Here is a 13,790-nt window from a genome sequence, read left to right as displayed (position 1 = left end):
TAGGATTTCGTTATTTCAGTACTGATGGTAGCTGACAGTTTTTGAAAAGATGCCCTTTTCCCATAGCTACTGAATGAACATATACTTTCTCTTTACGATGTTGTTTTTCTGTATGAGTTACACCGATACTATAGTTCTATGCTAAATTCTACTTGGTTATGATTATTTTCTATAGGATTTTCTTTGCATTTATATTCATAAGGGATACTGAGCTATAATTTTATTTTCGTGGACGATGGGTTTTATGCTTTTATTTGGCTTTAGAATTGGGGTTCTGCTAGCTCCATTTAAAAAAAAAATAGGCAGGGTTGGGGCCAGCATTGTGGCCTAACAGGTTAAGTCATCATTGCAATGCCAGCATCCCATATGGGCATCAATTTGAGTCTTGGCTGCTCCACTTCCAATCCAGCTCCCTGCTAACGAGCCTGGGAAAGCGGCAGCAGATGGCCCAAATGCTTGGGCCTCTGCACCCATAAGGGAGACCCAGAAGCTCCTGGCTTCAATGTGGCCCAGCCCCAGCCGTTGCAGCCATTTGGGGAGTGAACCAGCAGATGGAAAGTCTCTCTGACTTTCAAATAAACAAATCAGTATTTTTTTTTTAAAAAAAGGTACAACACCAAGCGTGAACCCTAATGTAAACTATGGAGTTGGGTGATTGTGATGCGTCAATGTAGGTTCATTCCTTGTTACAAATGTACTACTGCAATGTGGGATGTTAATAATGGGAGAGGCTATGCATGTGTGGGAGGAGGGAATATATGGGAAATCTCTGTAACTTCCTCTCAATTTTGCTATGAATCTAAAAATGCTCTAAAGAAAGTCTTTGGGGAAAAAAAGATTGGAAGAATTCCCTCCTCTGTTTACTCAAGCTTGTGGAAGACTGGTATTCTTTTTCTTAAATGGTAGATTCACTCACTCATGATACCATTAGAGTCTAGAGTTTTCTCTGTGGGAAAATTTATGATAATGGATTCAACTTCTTTAATAGATAGTTATTAATATTTACTATATTTTATCTCATTTTCAGTTTTGGTTGGTTTTTAAGAAAAGTGTTGAGTTTATTGGCATAAAAAAGTTCATCACATTCTTTTATTATTTTAATGGATAACTTATCTTCTATTTTTGACTGGTAATTGTTCTCTTTTTCTATTGTTCTAGATCAGTTCACCCTGGAGTTGACTGATTTTGTTTACTTCAAATTTCTGGCTTTAATTTTCTGTTATTTTTGTCTCCTAACTCATTGACTTTCCTTTCTTCTACTTCCTTTGTTCTTTTCTCACTTCTTGGAGGCGGGCGGAATTTCAGGTCACTAATTTTAATCTTCCTGTCTAAAGTGAGAATTGCAAGCTGTAAATTTTCTTATAAGCACTGCTTCAACCATTTCCTGGTAAAAAATTTGGCGTTGTCCACACCTCCTGGGAGGTAACTTTTAAAACCTTTAAGAGTCCTGAGTAGTGACATTAGCTTTCTTACTTATGGTGGGCCTCAGACCACCCCTGAAAGCTTATGCTAACGAGGTGGCTCATGATGGACACAGAGTACACCATTTCTTACCAACTTTGTCCTCTGTTACCAGAGTAACAACTTTTCAACACACTCCCTTAAATAGAAGAATTCTTTGATGACAGCTTTTGAATCAATACAAGAAGGTAACACTTGCTTAGTAGGTACTTAGGCAAAATCAAGTTTCAAGACTCATTTTATGATTCCAAAAGGCTAAAATGATCAATGGTCAATACATCTCCTAGTAACTTTCAGCATAAAACTGCATATAATGTTGTCACAGGGCCAAATGTGGTACTAGGCATTTACTAAGTTTCATCTTTGTACCATTTTAAGAAATCAGTAGGCTATTTTAAATGCAAGCTGGCACTGTGGTACAGCCAGTTAAGGCACCACTGGCATGCCATTTGAGCACCATTTGGAGTCTAGGGTCCCTGCAACTCACATGGGAGACGTGGATGGAGTTCCTGGCTCCTGGGCTTAGGCCTCACCCAGCCCCAGCCATTGGAGCCATCTGAGGAGTGAACCAATGGATGGAAGATCTCTAACCTTGCTTATCAAATAAATAAAATCAATCTTAAAAAAAGTTAAGACAATCAACATAACGGTAAAGAGTATTTTAAAAGAATGCAGATCAAACGTCCATGATACTATTGAATAATGGATATGGAATGTTTTATATTTTATTTACATATTGCAGTATTGTACCAGCTGAGCTTAAATACACATCCAAAATTTGAATAATTATGTCAAGTAACATTATTTAGATGGAATTTATATATTCCCTAATTTAAAAAATAAGTCAGATTTAACAATGCTACAACACCAGGTATTTTTATGTACTTATCTTTCAAGACTTATTTATATATTTGAATGGTAAAGTGACAGAGAAATAGACCTTTCATTTGTTGATTCCCTACCCCAATGGCCCCAACAGCTAAGTCTGGGCCAGGCCAAAGCCCAGAACTCCATGTTGGTCTCCCACATGGATGGCAGAGGCTCCAGTACTTAAGCCATTTCTACTATCTTCCCAGGTGCATTAGCAGGAAGCTAGATCAGAAGCGCAGTAGTTGTGTTTCAAACCAGCCACTCCAAGTGGCAGCTTAACCCACTATAACACAAGGCCCACTCCCATGTATTTTTCAAAATTTTTTACTTATTTATCTGAAAGGCAGAGACAAAGAGCTCTGCTATTCACTGGCTCATTTCCTCAAATGCCTGTAATAGCTAGGGCTGCACCAGACAGAAGCCAGGAGCCCAGAACTTAATCTGGGTCTTCCATGTGAGTGGCAGAGACCCAAAGACCTTGGGCTATCATCTGCTGTGTTTAAGTGTATGTATCACCAGAAAGCTGGACAGAAGCAACGTACTTGATCATACCCAGTACTTGAACCAGGCACAATAATATGGGATATGGATATCCCAAGAGGTGACTTACCCACTGCACCATATGCCTGCCTCTATGTTTCTTATTTTTTGTTTTATTTCAAATACAGTATTTCTACTACTCAATATGTCCTAATGGTCAATCTATCTACACTAGGTTCAGGCAAAAAAATTAAAATATTAAATGCATACTTTAGTTCAATATTGGTAATTATAATTACAGAACAATATGGGCTGTTAAGAATGAGGCAGAAGAATTAATCTATATTCAGTAATTCAGCATTTAACTGTAGTTGAAATTGTTTTATGATACTGAAATGCCAAATAAATATTGGTACACTGGCCACAGTTGTGGCACAGCAGGTAAAGTCTCCGCCTGTGACACCCAGCATCCTATACAGGCACCAATTCGTGTTCTGACTGCTCTACTTCCCATCCAGCTCCCTGCTAATGTCCTGGGAAAAGCAGCAGAAAATGGCCCAAGTATTTGGGCCACCAGTGTGGGAAACCTGGATGAACCTCTGGCTTTGGCCTAGCCCACTGCTGGCCCTTGTGGCCATCTGGGGAGTGTATCAGCAGGTGGAAGGTCTGTCTCTCTGTCTTTGTAACTCCGATTTTCAAAACAAATAAATCTTTAAAAAAAAACTTGATACACAAAAATAAGAATAGATTTCATATACTTTATATTAAATCATTTCCATGTAACAATTATCCAAAAATGTTTGCTACAAGTAACCTTGGTAAGACTTATTTTATCCTTGATGAATAAATACCTAGGGCTCCATGAAGGAAACCCAGAAGCAGCTCCTGGCTTCCCCAGCCATCTGGAGAGTGAACCAGTGGATGAAAGATTTGTGTCTCTTCAACTCTGACTTTCAAATAGGTACAAAGGCACTAGGTGGTATTTTTTTTAAGATTTATTTAACTGTTATGCTCATCTTTTAAGTACACAAATATTCTTGCACTGCCTGAAAAATTGTTTTATATATACCACGGAGCTAACTTGCTATTCTAACATTAGACTTTTAAAATTATAAGAATTTTCATCTACTATTAGTTTTTACAGTAATGAGTAAGTTTTATATTAACTATAAAATACACTGCTTCAATTTTAAAAATGTATCTGATTTAATTACCTCTGACAATAATTCCAAGAGGTATTCATTTCAGTGCTTTTTAAAAAATTAAAGTTTGGGAGTATTTTACCACTGATAACACCAGTAACATCAATAGGGTAACTTTATGCTGAATAACCTAGTGGGAATTACATCAGATACACAGGTGAATTCTAAAACTTTGATATTTACTTCAATGGTATTTGTAACATTTCTCTACTCACCTTTTTTAGATGGTTTGGGTGGTACAATTGGACCAGGTTCTATGTTGTCATAAAAATTATTCATAGCTTTTGGATCAAAGTTTCCTATAAAATAAAATCACCAGGCATTTAGGATTAGCTCCTATTTTATTTTTAAAGAAAATAAGTAAATAAAACATGTAAACGGAAAATGTTTTCCAGAGTTTCAAAACTCATATATTATCCTGTCGATGAAATTGTATTTTCTCTATCATTGTGAGGAAAAACATGAAAACCATCAGTGATTGTCTACAATGTATTACCTGAAGTGATATTTCCCTAAGGCTAGTCTCCTTAGATAGTACTAAGCATGTGGGCATTTGAGGAGGTAAACAAGAAATGAAAGCATGGCTGAACTGTTTTCTCCTTCTACTTGTTTTGATTTTAATGAGCAAACCATGATAAAGAAGATGTAAATAGTGAAAGCTCACTTTCATGTCTTTCAATATTTACCTTAAAATTTTATCCAATAAACTTTTATCCAAAATCAACTATGGAAGAAACCAAATGTAAAAATGTAGAAGTATTATGTTATATTTTGAGATGTCTAAGCATCTGGGTGAGCATGAAAATCACAGCAGCAGCTCATGGATTGCCATTTTCAAGAAAAGGATACTCTTAAATCCAATGCTGAAATTAAATGTTGCCTACAGATCAATGAGAAACGACGACATGGTGTCAATTTCAGGATAAAAAGAACCATCCCTGAGAATTCTATCTTCTCAGAAAATTTTCCCCTCTCTTCAAATGTTCATTCCCTGCTCTAGTCGCTTTATTTCAGCTACATCTCCTGCTGTGACTCCTCCAGGGTCAGTTTTGATGCAGCGCGTTTTGGGTCCTACCTTTATTTCTAGGACCCTGTCACTGTTCCCGACAGTTCAAGCAGTTGAGCTTTATGCCTATTTACAGAGGACGTATGGTACTGAGAGTTTAAAGGTATTATATCTTTTGATTTCTAGACCGGACTTTTTATCCCAAAAACAATTTTCCTTGGCTAAACAAGTAATAAAAGCCTTTCATGAAGTCATGCATTGATTTGCACGTAATCTAAATGTCCCCCCTCTGCCAACAAATGTTTAGATTCCTTTTCTAGCTTAGGAGATGGGTATAAAAAGTATTCAAGAGTGTGGGAGAGTGAAATTTAATATAAAGCGGATATGTTTGAACCCCTTATGAAAAGAGATTTAGAAATGCTTAAGTATGAAAAAGGAGCTTATAGTAAGGTCACTGCTACATGCAGACCAAAATTCAGCTTTTCACTTCCAAAATCTTAATCATGGTTTCCCCTTCAGGTCCTATTACAAATGTTTTATCCATTTGGATATGCTGTTTTAAGACAATTTTCTGAAAACAACTGCTACGATAGTTCATAAAAGCCACAATGCTATTTGATATGTTAATTTTTATGCTTTAAGATGCTGCATATGTATTTCTTCAATTTAAGTTACATCTGATATTCTGATTTCTACCTCCCATAAGGCTTACTATAAATATCCTAACCAAATGTTTGAATTAGTATTTTTTATTTTGCTTAAGACAGATGCAATTATTTATAATACAATTGAAATAGTATAACCCCGTTATGCATAGTAATTCTTTTACTGCTTAAAGTTAATCAGCTATTCAGTGACTACGTTTCTGAAAATAATTTTAAAGGTACCTGACTATACTGCTCAGCTTTCACATTCAATTTTGCTTCTATTGTTCAGATAATCCCATAGTTTTTGAGTTTACTAATCTTGCCCCAAAGTAACAATGAGATATTTTGACATACTCTTAAAATACTGTAGAAGCTCTCTTAAGCTGCTATAATTAGAAAAAGCAGGTGTGCAGGGTTAGCATGGGGAAGATGAAAACCCAGAATTGTTAAGAAAAACTATACATGTCAACTTTTACAAAACAAATGAGAATATACATATTTAAAAATGTTAAGATCCTTTTTTTATGTGCCTGATTGAAATTCCATATTGTCTTTCTTACATAAACCAAACTCACAAGAACCTAAAGCATAGGTTGGCACCTTTCTAGTAATGACAGGATGGTATTTTACATTTTTTGGACTTGTAATACAATCTCTGTTGAAAGCATTCAATTGTGCTGTTAAAATACAAAAGTAACCATAGGCAATATGTAAACAAATGGACATGGCTATTGTCCCACTAAAATTTTATTTACAAAACAGGCAGCAAGTTGAAATCTATAATTTTCTGTTTTGACTTTAGAATGGAGCAGGAAAGGTTCTAAAAAGGCTTAAGAAGCAATTTGAGTACAGAATCCTTTAACTCTACAGTTGTTTTATCCATAGCTACATTCATGATACTGATCTTCTCAGTGATTTGCCTTAAGAAATATTTGCCTCTGGCTTTTATATTAAGAGCAACTTTATCCTGCATTCGTGTCAGTTTATGAAACATTAAATGGCAGAAATGCAGTAGCTGGTATAAACAGATTTGGGGACATGATCAACTCTAGGTAACAGAGACTTTTACTAGAAGCAGGCAATGTGAGCATGTAGCCTCCTAGTCAGGTGTGTGTAGCAGCTGTGGACATCATCTACTTTAAAGACCATCTCTAATTTGGTGAGTTAAGAGAGCTTCTACTGTAGTAAATACTCCTGAAAGAACTCCAGAAACTCAAATTAGGGTTATAGGTCAATGTTTTCAAATAGCAGGTAATATAAAAAATGACATACAGAATCGATTTTAAAACTGAAAACCCTATTTTTTACATATGTTAAAAAGACTATCATACTATGAACCCACTAAATTTTAGAATTAAAACCTATCAATTTATAAAATAGTCACAGTAAATGACTAAAAGAGCGTAAATACAAAGTAACAACATAGAACAATCTAAATGATACGAACTTACTGGTGAAGTTGCCAAAGTAACTATTTATTACCCAAATCTAATCCAAGACCATGGGGTGAGGCAATCACTTTACTAGGGCTATAATTTTATAGTGGGTAAAAACTATCTCTTAAATCTGTAAAACCAAAATTATTGCTATTTAAGCAGCTTAAAATACCGCACTAATACTTATGGTTTACCAAATAATCAAGTCTATACCTCTAGATTGAAGGAGGTCAACTTCTTTCAGTGTACAGTCAACATTTATCTGGAGTTGTCTGTTCATGCTTCTCAATCTTGTCATTTCCTCAGGCTAGTAAGAAAGGACCCAAAATAGCAATGGTGGGAAAGTCATTATCAAGCCCAACATTTAAGAACTGTGTTTCATGTTAATTATTCTGATTGGGTAATACCAAGAACACGGCCTTAGTCTATAAGAGGGCATGTTTCAAAGTCCTATGTGTGTTTTTAAAGGGAACAGTCAGGTAAAGTGGGGACATCAGAACAGCCATGTCTAAATAAAATCTGTATACTACCATACTGGACAGTTTCTATCATATAAAGATACTACTGTTTTAATTGTAGATCACTGAGAATTTCATTTCTGTTTTCACTGTAGGGTAAACTATAATAATCAATTTTTCAATCAAGCAATTTGAAATTTGTCTTGTCCAGTCTGGTAAAAATTACAATAGAACCAATTTTAATGAGTGCTTACTAGGAGCCAGGCACTATGTTTACCAGAACGCTGCCATTCCTTCCTCTAAGCAACCCCTTAAGGCAGGTACTAGTACCATGCCAAATTTAGATGAGGAAATGGAGGCACAGAGAAATCAGACTTTTCTCAAAGTTACAAAGTGGTAGAGCCAGGATTTATATAAAATTCAAACAGAAAACTTTGAATCTTTTTTCTTGGGTCAAAGGAAGCAATTAATCTAGTGCATGAAAATTTCAGGAACAAATGGGCTCCTTTCTTAAACTTTTTCTTTTGCCGTGTCCTTTCCAGCCTAGCCACTAGTCAGGCTGTTCAGGGGCATACAGGAGGTACAGAAATGGGAGGAGTCCTAATCTTCCATTAAAGATTTTTGGAGGCTTGTACCATCCCTAGTTTTTTTACATTTATGTACAGTATAAAATAAAGTCAGGGTTCAGAATGCACAGGCATGAGTATTGAAGCTTTCAGTACAGCCAGGTATAAAGTCAATTACTACGGTGATCACAAGCACATCAATCAAAAAAAAAATTGTCAATTACTACAGGAAAATAAGAAACTTCTGTTCAAAACAAGTATTCTGCTAAGGGCTAGATGTGCTGATTTTTAACGATGAAGTAAAATGAGAGTAAGTATCTTAATTCACAAAAAATCAAGATCTCATGTCCTTAGAAGGTAGTACCAGAATCACCGAGAACGCTTGTTAAATTAGCAGGTACCAAAGTTTAACTTGAGTGATATAAAGGCAGAATATAATAATAGCTACAATCCCTTAGAATGCTAAAGAACAATGAGTCACTTGGTAATGTTTACTAGGGATTGCTCTTCTTTTTTCATTCCTGTGGATAAACTATGTGACATTAATGTATAAAATGCTTATGCCTTGCCCACGAAGCAAAACTGAGCACTTTAAAACACACACTTAAACATCTATATTTAAAGCACTTAGTTAAGGGCTCCAGAGAGTGATGCCATCTTCCTTGGAATGTGCATAAGAATCCACCTTTCTTTGTAGGTCCTATCAGAAAAGTCGAGTACCTGAGGGGGCTGATCCTTCCTAAATATCTTTGGGGGTGGAGATGGCAGAGATGTTCCAGCCACGATGGCCCTGCATAGTGAAGCTTTATACTGTAATATGAAGATATTAGACTTCATAATCAAGAGGCTACTGCACATTGACTTGGAACGAAAACCAACGTTCCTCAGCGCACTCATTTCCAAAGCCGGCAGAACCACCGGAACTCACTGAGGGTTTATCTGTAAGATTTCGGTGTCCCTGTTCATAGCTTCTGATTAAACTGAGGGGCAGAAAAAAAGCTGTTTCTGAAAAGTTACTGCCGCTTATCAGAAGCACACTGCTTCCACAAAGGAGGGGTTTTAGGACTGGCTATGTATTATCGAAAGTGGTTTTTAAGGTAACTGGATGTTTGTACCTGACATTTCAAAATGAAAAACTCTTAAGGAATTTCTGCCGCCTTTTGTGAAAAGCTTAAGCCAACTGTTTTTGCCACAGAGACCAACACTGAAGATCACGTAGGTGTTCTTAAGTGACTTGTCCCACTATGCAACTGGGACGTAAAGCTGTGAGACAGTCCAAAAACCCAATTTGTCAGAACAGGATGAATGGGGGCGGGGAGAGAACTTGGGGGAAGGGGGCAACTGGCAGCTTTCTGCTGATTAAAATCCCATTTTTCTTTCAAGGTAAAATTTAAAATATCCCCTTCCTCCATGAAACTCGCTCATCTTTGAACCCTATTAGTAAAAAGCAAACATTTCTCAGAACTCTTAAAAGTACTTAACATAGTTACCATTTAGCTGGCCAGTACCTGATTTACTATCTTACATTATCTCTTCTCTTTCACAAGCACAAATCCACACAGATTTAGAGACAAACAGGTATCTTTCCACACACAGACTCTTGAAGAGAAGACTTCTTCTACAGCTTTTAGTACAATGTGTTGTAAATAGCAGACTGTAAGAACAACACCACTATGCATCCTGCACTTTGCTTTTTTCTAAGGAGAGCCTATTTCACTGTAACTCCAAGTTTCTGCAACTGTACATACAGGTAGTCCCAGGTGGGCATTCCAGTCTCATTAAGAATAAGCACCTTTCTAACCAAATTCGTACTCAATCATTGAAAATTTCTTTGAAAAACTGAAGATAGCAGTAAATGCTTAGCAAAAAGGTCAGTTCTCTATTGGATGTTCCCACACACAAGTGGGGCAATAGTAAGGACAGCCATTTACTGAATGCCTACTCCTACACTGTCCCTGCACCTTGACAACCACATTACAGTGTACTTATAATTCCTTTTCATAGATAGGGAAAATCAAATGCAGAGAAGTTACACTCGGTGAGCGCCAGCACTACCATGACTCCCAAGCCTATGTGGGTGCTCTTTCCATTACGCTACGGTTCCTCACACAAACCTCAATGAACCAAAGGAGAATTCTGACTAATGATTTATTGCTTAATTAATCTCCTACATAAGTATATCTCTGTCATGCATGTTCTTAAAAGCAAATCAAAGTTTTCTAACATGTTCTACATTTATGTGTAACAACACTATTCGTTGGGTATTATGTAAACTGCTCAACATACATAATCCTAACAAAAATCTCATAGGATGGGTATTCTACCATATACATTTTATAGCTAAGAAAACAAGCAGAGAGAAGTTACTCATCCACAGATACACTGGCACAAGTAGCTGAAGTAGAATACAAATCTACCTGACTCGGAAAGCCTACCATATGACACAGATGTGTCCCTTAGCCCATGCACTCACAACTGTCCTCCATTTTTCGCTAGGCCTGAAGACTCAAATTTCTTCTCTCAAATATTATCCATATGAACTACCAATTTCTGAAGCTGGGTGATGGCAACATGGGGTTCATTACATTATTCTGCCTGCTTTAATAAAAAGCTAAAATCACAGCCCAGGGGAGTAGTTTCAGCAACTTTTTTTTCCCCTTTCAAAAGAAGCTCTGATCTAAAATTGGAATTTTTTTTGGGAAGCACTAATCTATACTACGTGAGATAGTGCTCCACTTCCCGAAAAAAAAAAAAAATAGGGTTTTATTTAGCAGGGATTATCACACAGCAAGTAGTTGCTAACCAAAGCTTACATGGTTACTAAAAATTATTTTCATGCTAAGAAAATCTGTTTATGCTCTACAGGTACCTAAAGGATGACAGAGTACCCAGCCACCATTGGTGGATTCCCACATGGGTTACACCCCAATCAGAGGACTCATTTAAGATTTCAAATGGGGGGTAAGGGCAATGATTCCCAGTCCTGGCTGTTCCACTTTTGATCCACCTCCCTGCTAATGTGCCTGGGAAAGCAGCAGAGGGTGGCCAAAGCCCTTGGGCCCCTGCATCCACGTGAAAAACCCGGAAGAATCTCCTGGCTCCTGGCTCTGGACTGGCTCAGCTCTGGCTGTTATGGCCATTTGGGGAGTGAACCAGTGGATAGAACAGCTCTCCGTCTCTCCTAACTCTTCCTTTCAAATAAATAAATCTTTAAAAAAAATTTCAAATGGAGAAAATGAGGCAAAAATTTGATTACATACATACAACCAACTTTCAGTTAAAGATAGCTATGTAATTTTGAAGCTTCCTTCTAACTCAACCAAGGAACAGTCAGTATTAGAAAAATTAATCAATTATTGAATAAATTATTCTTAATCTTTTTCTCAAAAACTTCCACTGGCTCCCTGTTATGAACAGAATAAAGTTCAAACACCTTGACTTAAGGATTCAAGGTCTAAGCCCCACTCCAGCTATGCACATTATCCTCAGTAAACTCAGTGGAATCTCGGGCTTAAGCCAGGGAACTGTATTTACTGCCACCACAGAGTCCATCTCCATCTTGTCCTCAAGCCTTCAGTACCTCACGTTCTTTTCCCTTCTAAAATGCCTTCCCTTTTCCTCTCTGCCTACAGCAGTACTGTGTATCATCTAGGGGAATGGTTCCTCGTCTTTTTCTCCCCTTCAATCTAATAACTTTTGCAAATCCGATGAGTTATAAAGCCACTTCTCACACAATCTCACATAGGAAATGCTGTACAGAATGATTTCAGGGAATTTACAGACTGTAAAGCCAGGAACCTCAGGTATAAACTTCTCTATGAGCAGAGAGCTGCAGACAGGCTCACTGCCAAGTCTAACATACAAGGTACTTCAAAATGTGGGAAAATGGGACTAAAAGCTAAGTTTATTTTAGTGCAAAAATTTTTGAAATCCATGACTAATACTTTTTATAATATGCATTTTCCAAGATGAACTCTTTGAAGAGTTATATATGTCCCTTGTCTATATTCACTTCTCTAAACCTGTACACTTAGAGAGGTTATGAGGAAAGGCTTTGTGGAAAAAGCAGAGGTCAAGTCGAGCCTTGAAGCGCTGACAGGTTTACATGTGCCGAATTTCAGAAGGGCATTCCAGCAGGACGACAGTGTGAGAAAGTGGAGAAGTTCATCAAGTATATTCAGAAATCAGCTGATGGCTAAGCTGCCTCATTACCCATGAGCATATGCAGCACTTACCATACTATATTGTAATTATCTGTAGATGTATCTACTTTTCCCCACTGGCAGGTTTGTGCTAAGCACCTAGCGTAGTACCACATTCATAAATTGTATAAAAAAAAAGCCTATCGAACACATGAATGTTGAAAGGTGAAATGACAGGTTGGAGCACAGCATGCTTGTGACATCACAAGACTTTAGGAAACATGTTTCAAAATTCAGAGATTGTAAGAAGTCATATTCATTAACCAACGTGTTAAATTATTATCTGCATGCTGTCATTAGAGCAGTTCCCTTTAGGACTGTTATCAGTCAATTCTGTTAGCTAAGTTTCTAGAAATACTTACACTTAATGAAAAATACGCTGCATTAAAATATTCTACCATCAACACTTTTCTAAAATTCAAACTGATGTCATTCTAACTCATTTGTATTAATGTGCTCAGAAAACTAATTTTAATTGTTTTAAAAAAGTATCATGTTTAGAAGGATAAATGAATACAGTGAGGAAAAATATAAAATGTGTAGTCAGGGTGCTCTTTTCACTTCTAGTATTTCGACAAAGTAGTTTACATGAGGTGCTATGCTTTAATTATAATTGCATTTGAAAATGCTGGTGAACCTATGGGATTTGCACATGTGAGAAAAATAAAGCAAATTATTCTGACAAGTACTGAAGGCAAAAATCCTGCTTGTACTGTGTTAAGAACAACCCAAATAAACCCCAAAACTCTACAGGAACAGAATCTGAAAGAAAAGCAAATGGCCTAGACAGCCACTGTCCCCACCCTCCTGTCAGTATTCCCCTCCAGGTCACTTACGGTTGGGATCGCAGTGGTGCAGCTGACTCTCCTGAGCCGTCTCTGCATCAGGTCATGCTCCATACCGTTAACTTCAGCCTTCAACCGCTCTAGCTCCTCTTTCTCAAGTTTCAACTGCTTTGCTAACCTCTCCATCCTTGCTCGCTGATGTAACAGCAAGGCTATAGCATTACAGATAAAGTCAATGCAGAGAGTAACATTGAACAAATGACTGGACATTTACTATATGCATTGCTAATGTATAAAAGACTCATCCAATCTGGAGGCTGGCATTTACTCACATGTCTAACACTGCCGCTCTGCCTCCACAGATGATTTAATTTAGCTTTTTCTATTGCTACCTAAATGACATAACCTGTACATCCCTCTTGGTCTGTTAGGCTAAGTTTCCCTAAGAATCTAACTATACTTGTGTGTTTTAAACAGGTTAAATACCAGGAATGTTATTAAAATTATAATTATTTCCCTTCTTACATATTAAAATACTAAACCACATATTATTTACATATTAAAAGAATACTAGATTATCAGGTATCTGGAAAGTTTGAAGAGACTTTTTAAAAACTAATATTTAGTTAGGTCTACTATTAGCTAATCCAATAATGTTCTTCGTTACCCATTCCATT

The 13,790-nt window shown here is 36.9% G+C and overlaps 1 protein-coding gene across 5 annotated transcripts in view; it reads right to left on the bottom strand.

Annotated features, from left to right (window-relative positions):
• The window catches only part of TAB3 (TGF-beta activated kinase 1 (MAP3K7) binding protein 3), a 77,220-nt gene that overhangs the window by 10,925 nt on the left and 52,505 nt on the right, over positions 1-13,790 (bottom strand). For all 5 annotated transcript variants that reach the window (XM_062184577.1, XM_062184579.1, XM_062184580.1 and 2 more), the window contains 3 exons: positions 13,165-13,325; positions 7,316-7,409; positions 4,229-4,312 (listed from right to left, as the gene is read on the bottom strand). In XM_062184577.1, coding sequence (XP_062040561.1) covers positions 4,229-4,312; positions 7,316-7,409; positions 13,165-13,325 — 339 coding nt within the window. The remainder of the gene's footprint in view (positions 1-4,228; positions 4,313-7,315; positions 7,410-13,164; positions 13,326-13,790) is intronic.

The sequence above is a fragment of the Lepus europaeus genome, chromosome X (assembly GCF_033115175.1).
Source record: "Lepus europaeus isolate LE1 chromosome X, mLepTim1.pri, whole genome shotgun sequence".
NCBI classification, from domain to species: Eukaryota; Metazoa; Chordata; class Mammalia; order Lagomorpha; family Leporidae; genus Lepus; species Lepus europaeus.
Note: the sequence above shows the minus strand (reverse complement) of the source record. Positions and strands in the feature narration are given on the sequence as shown.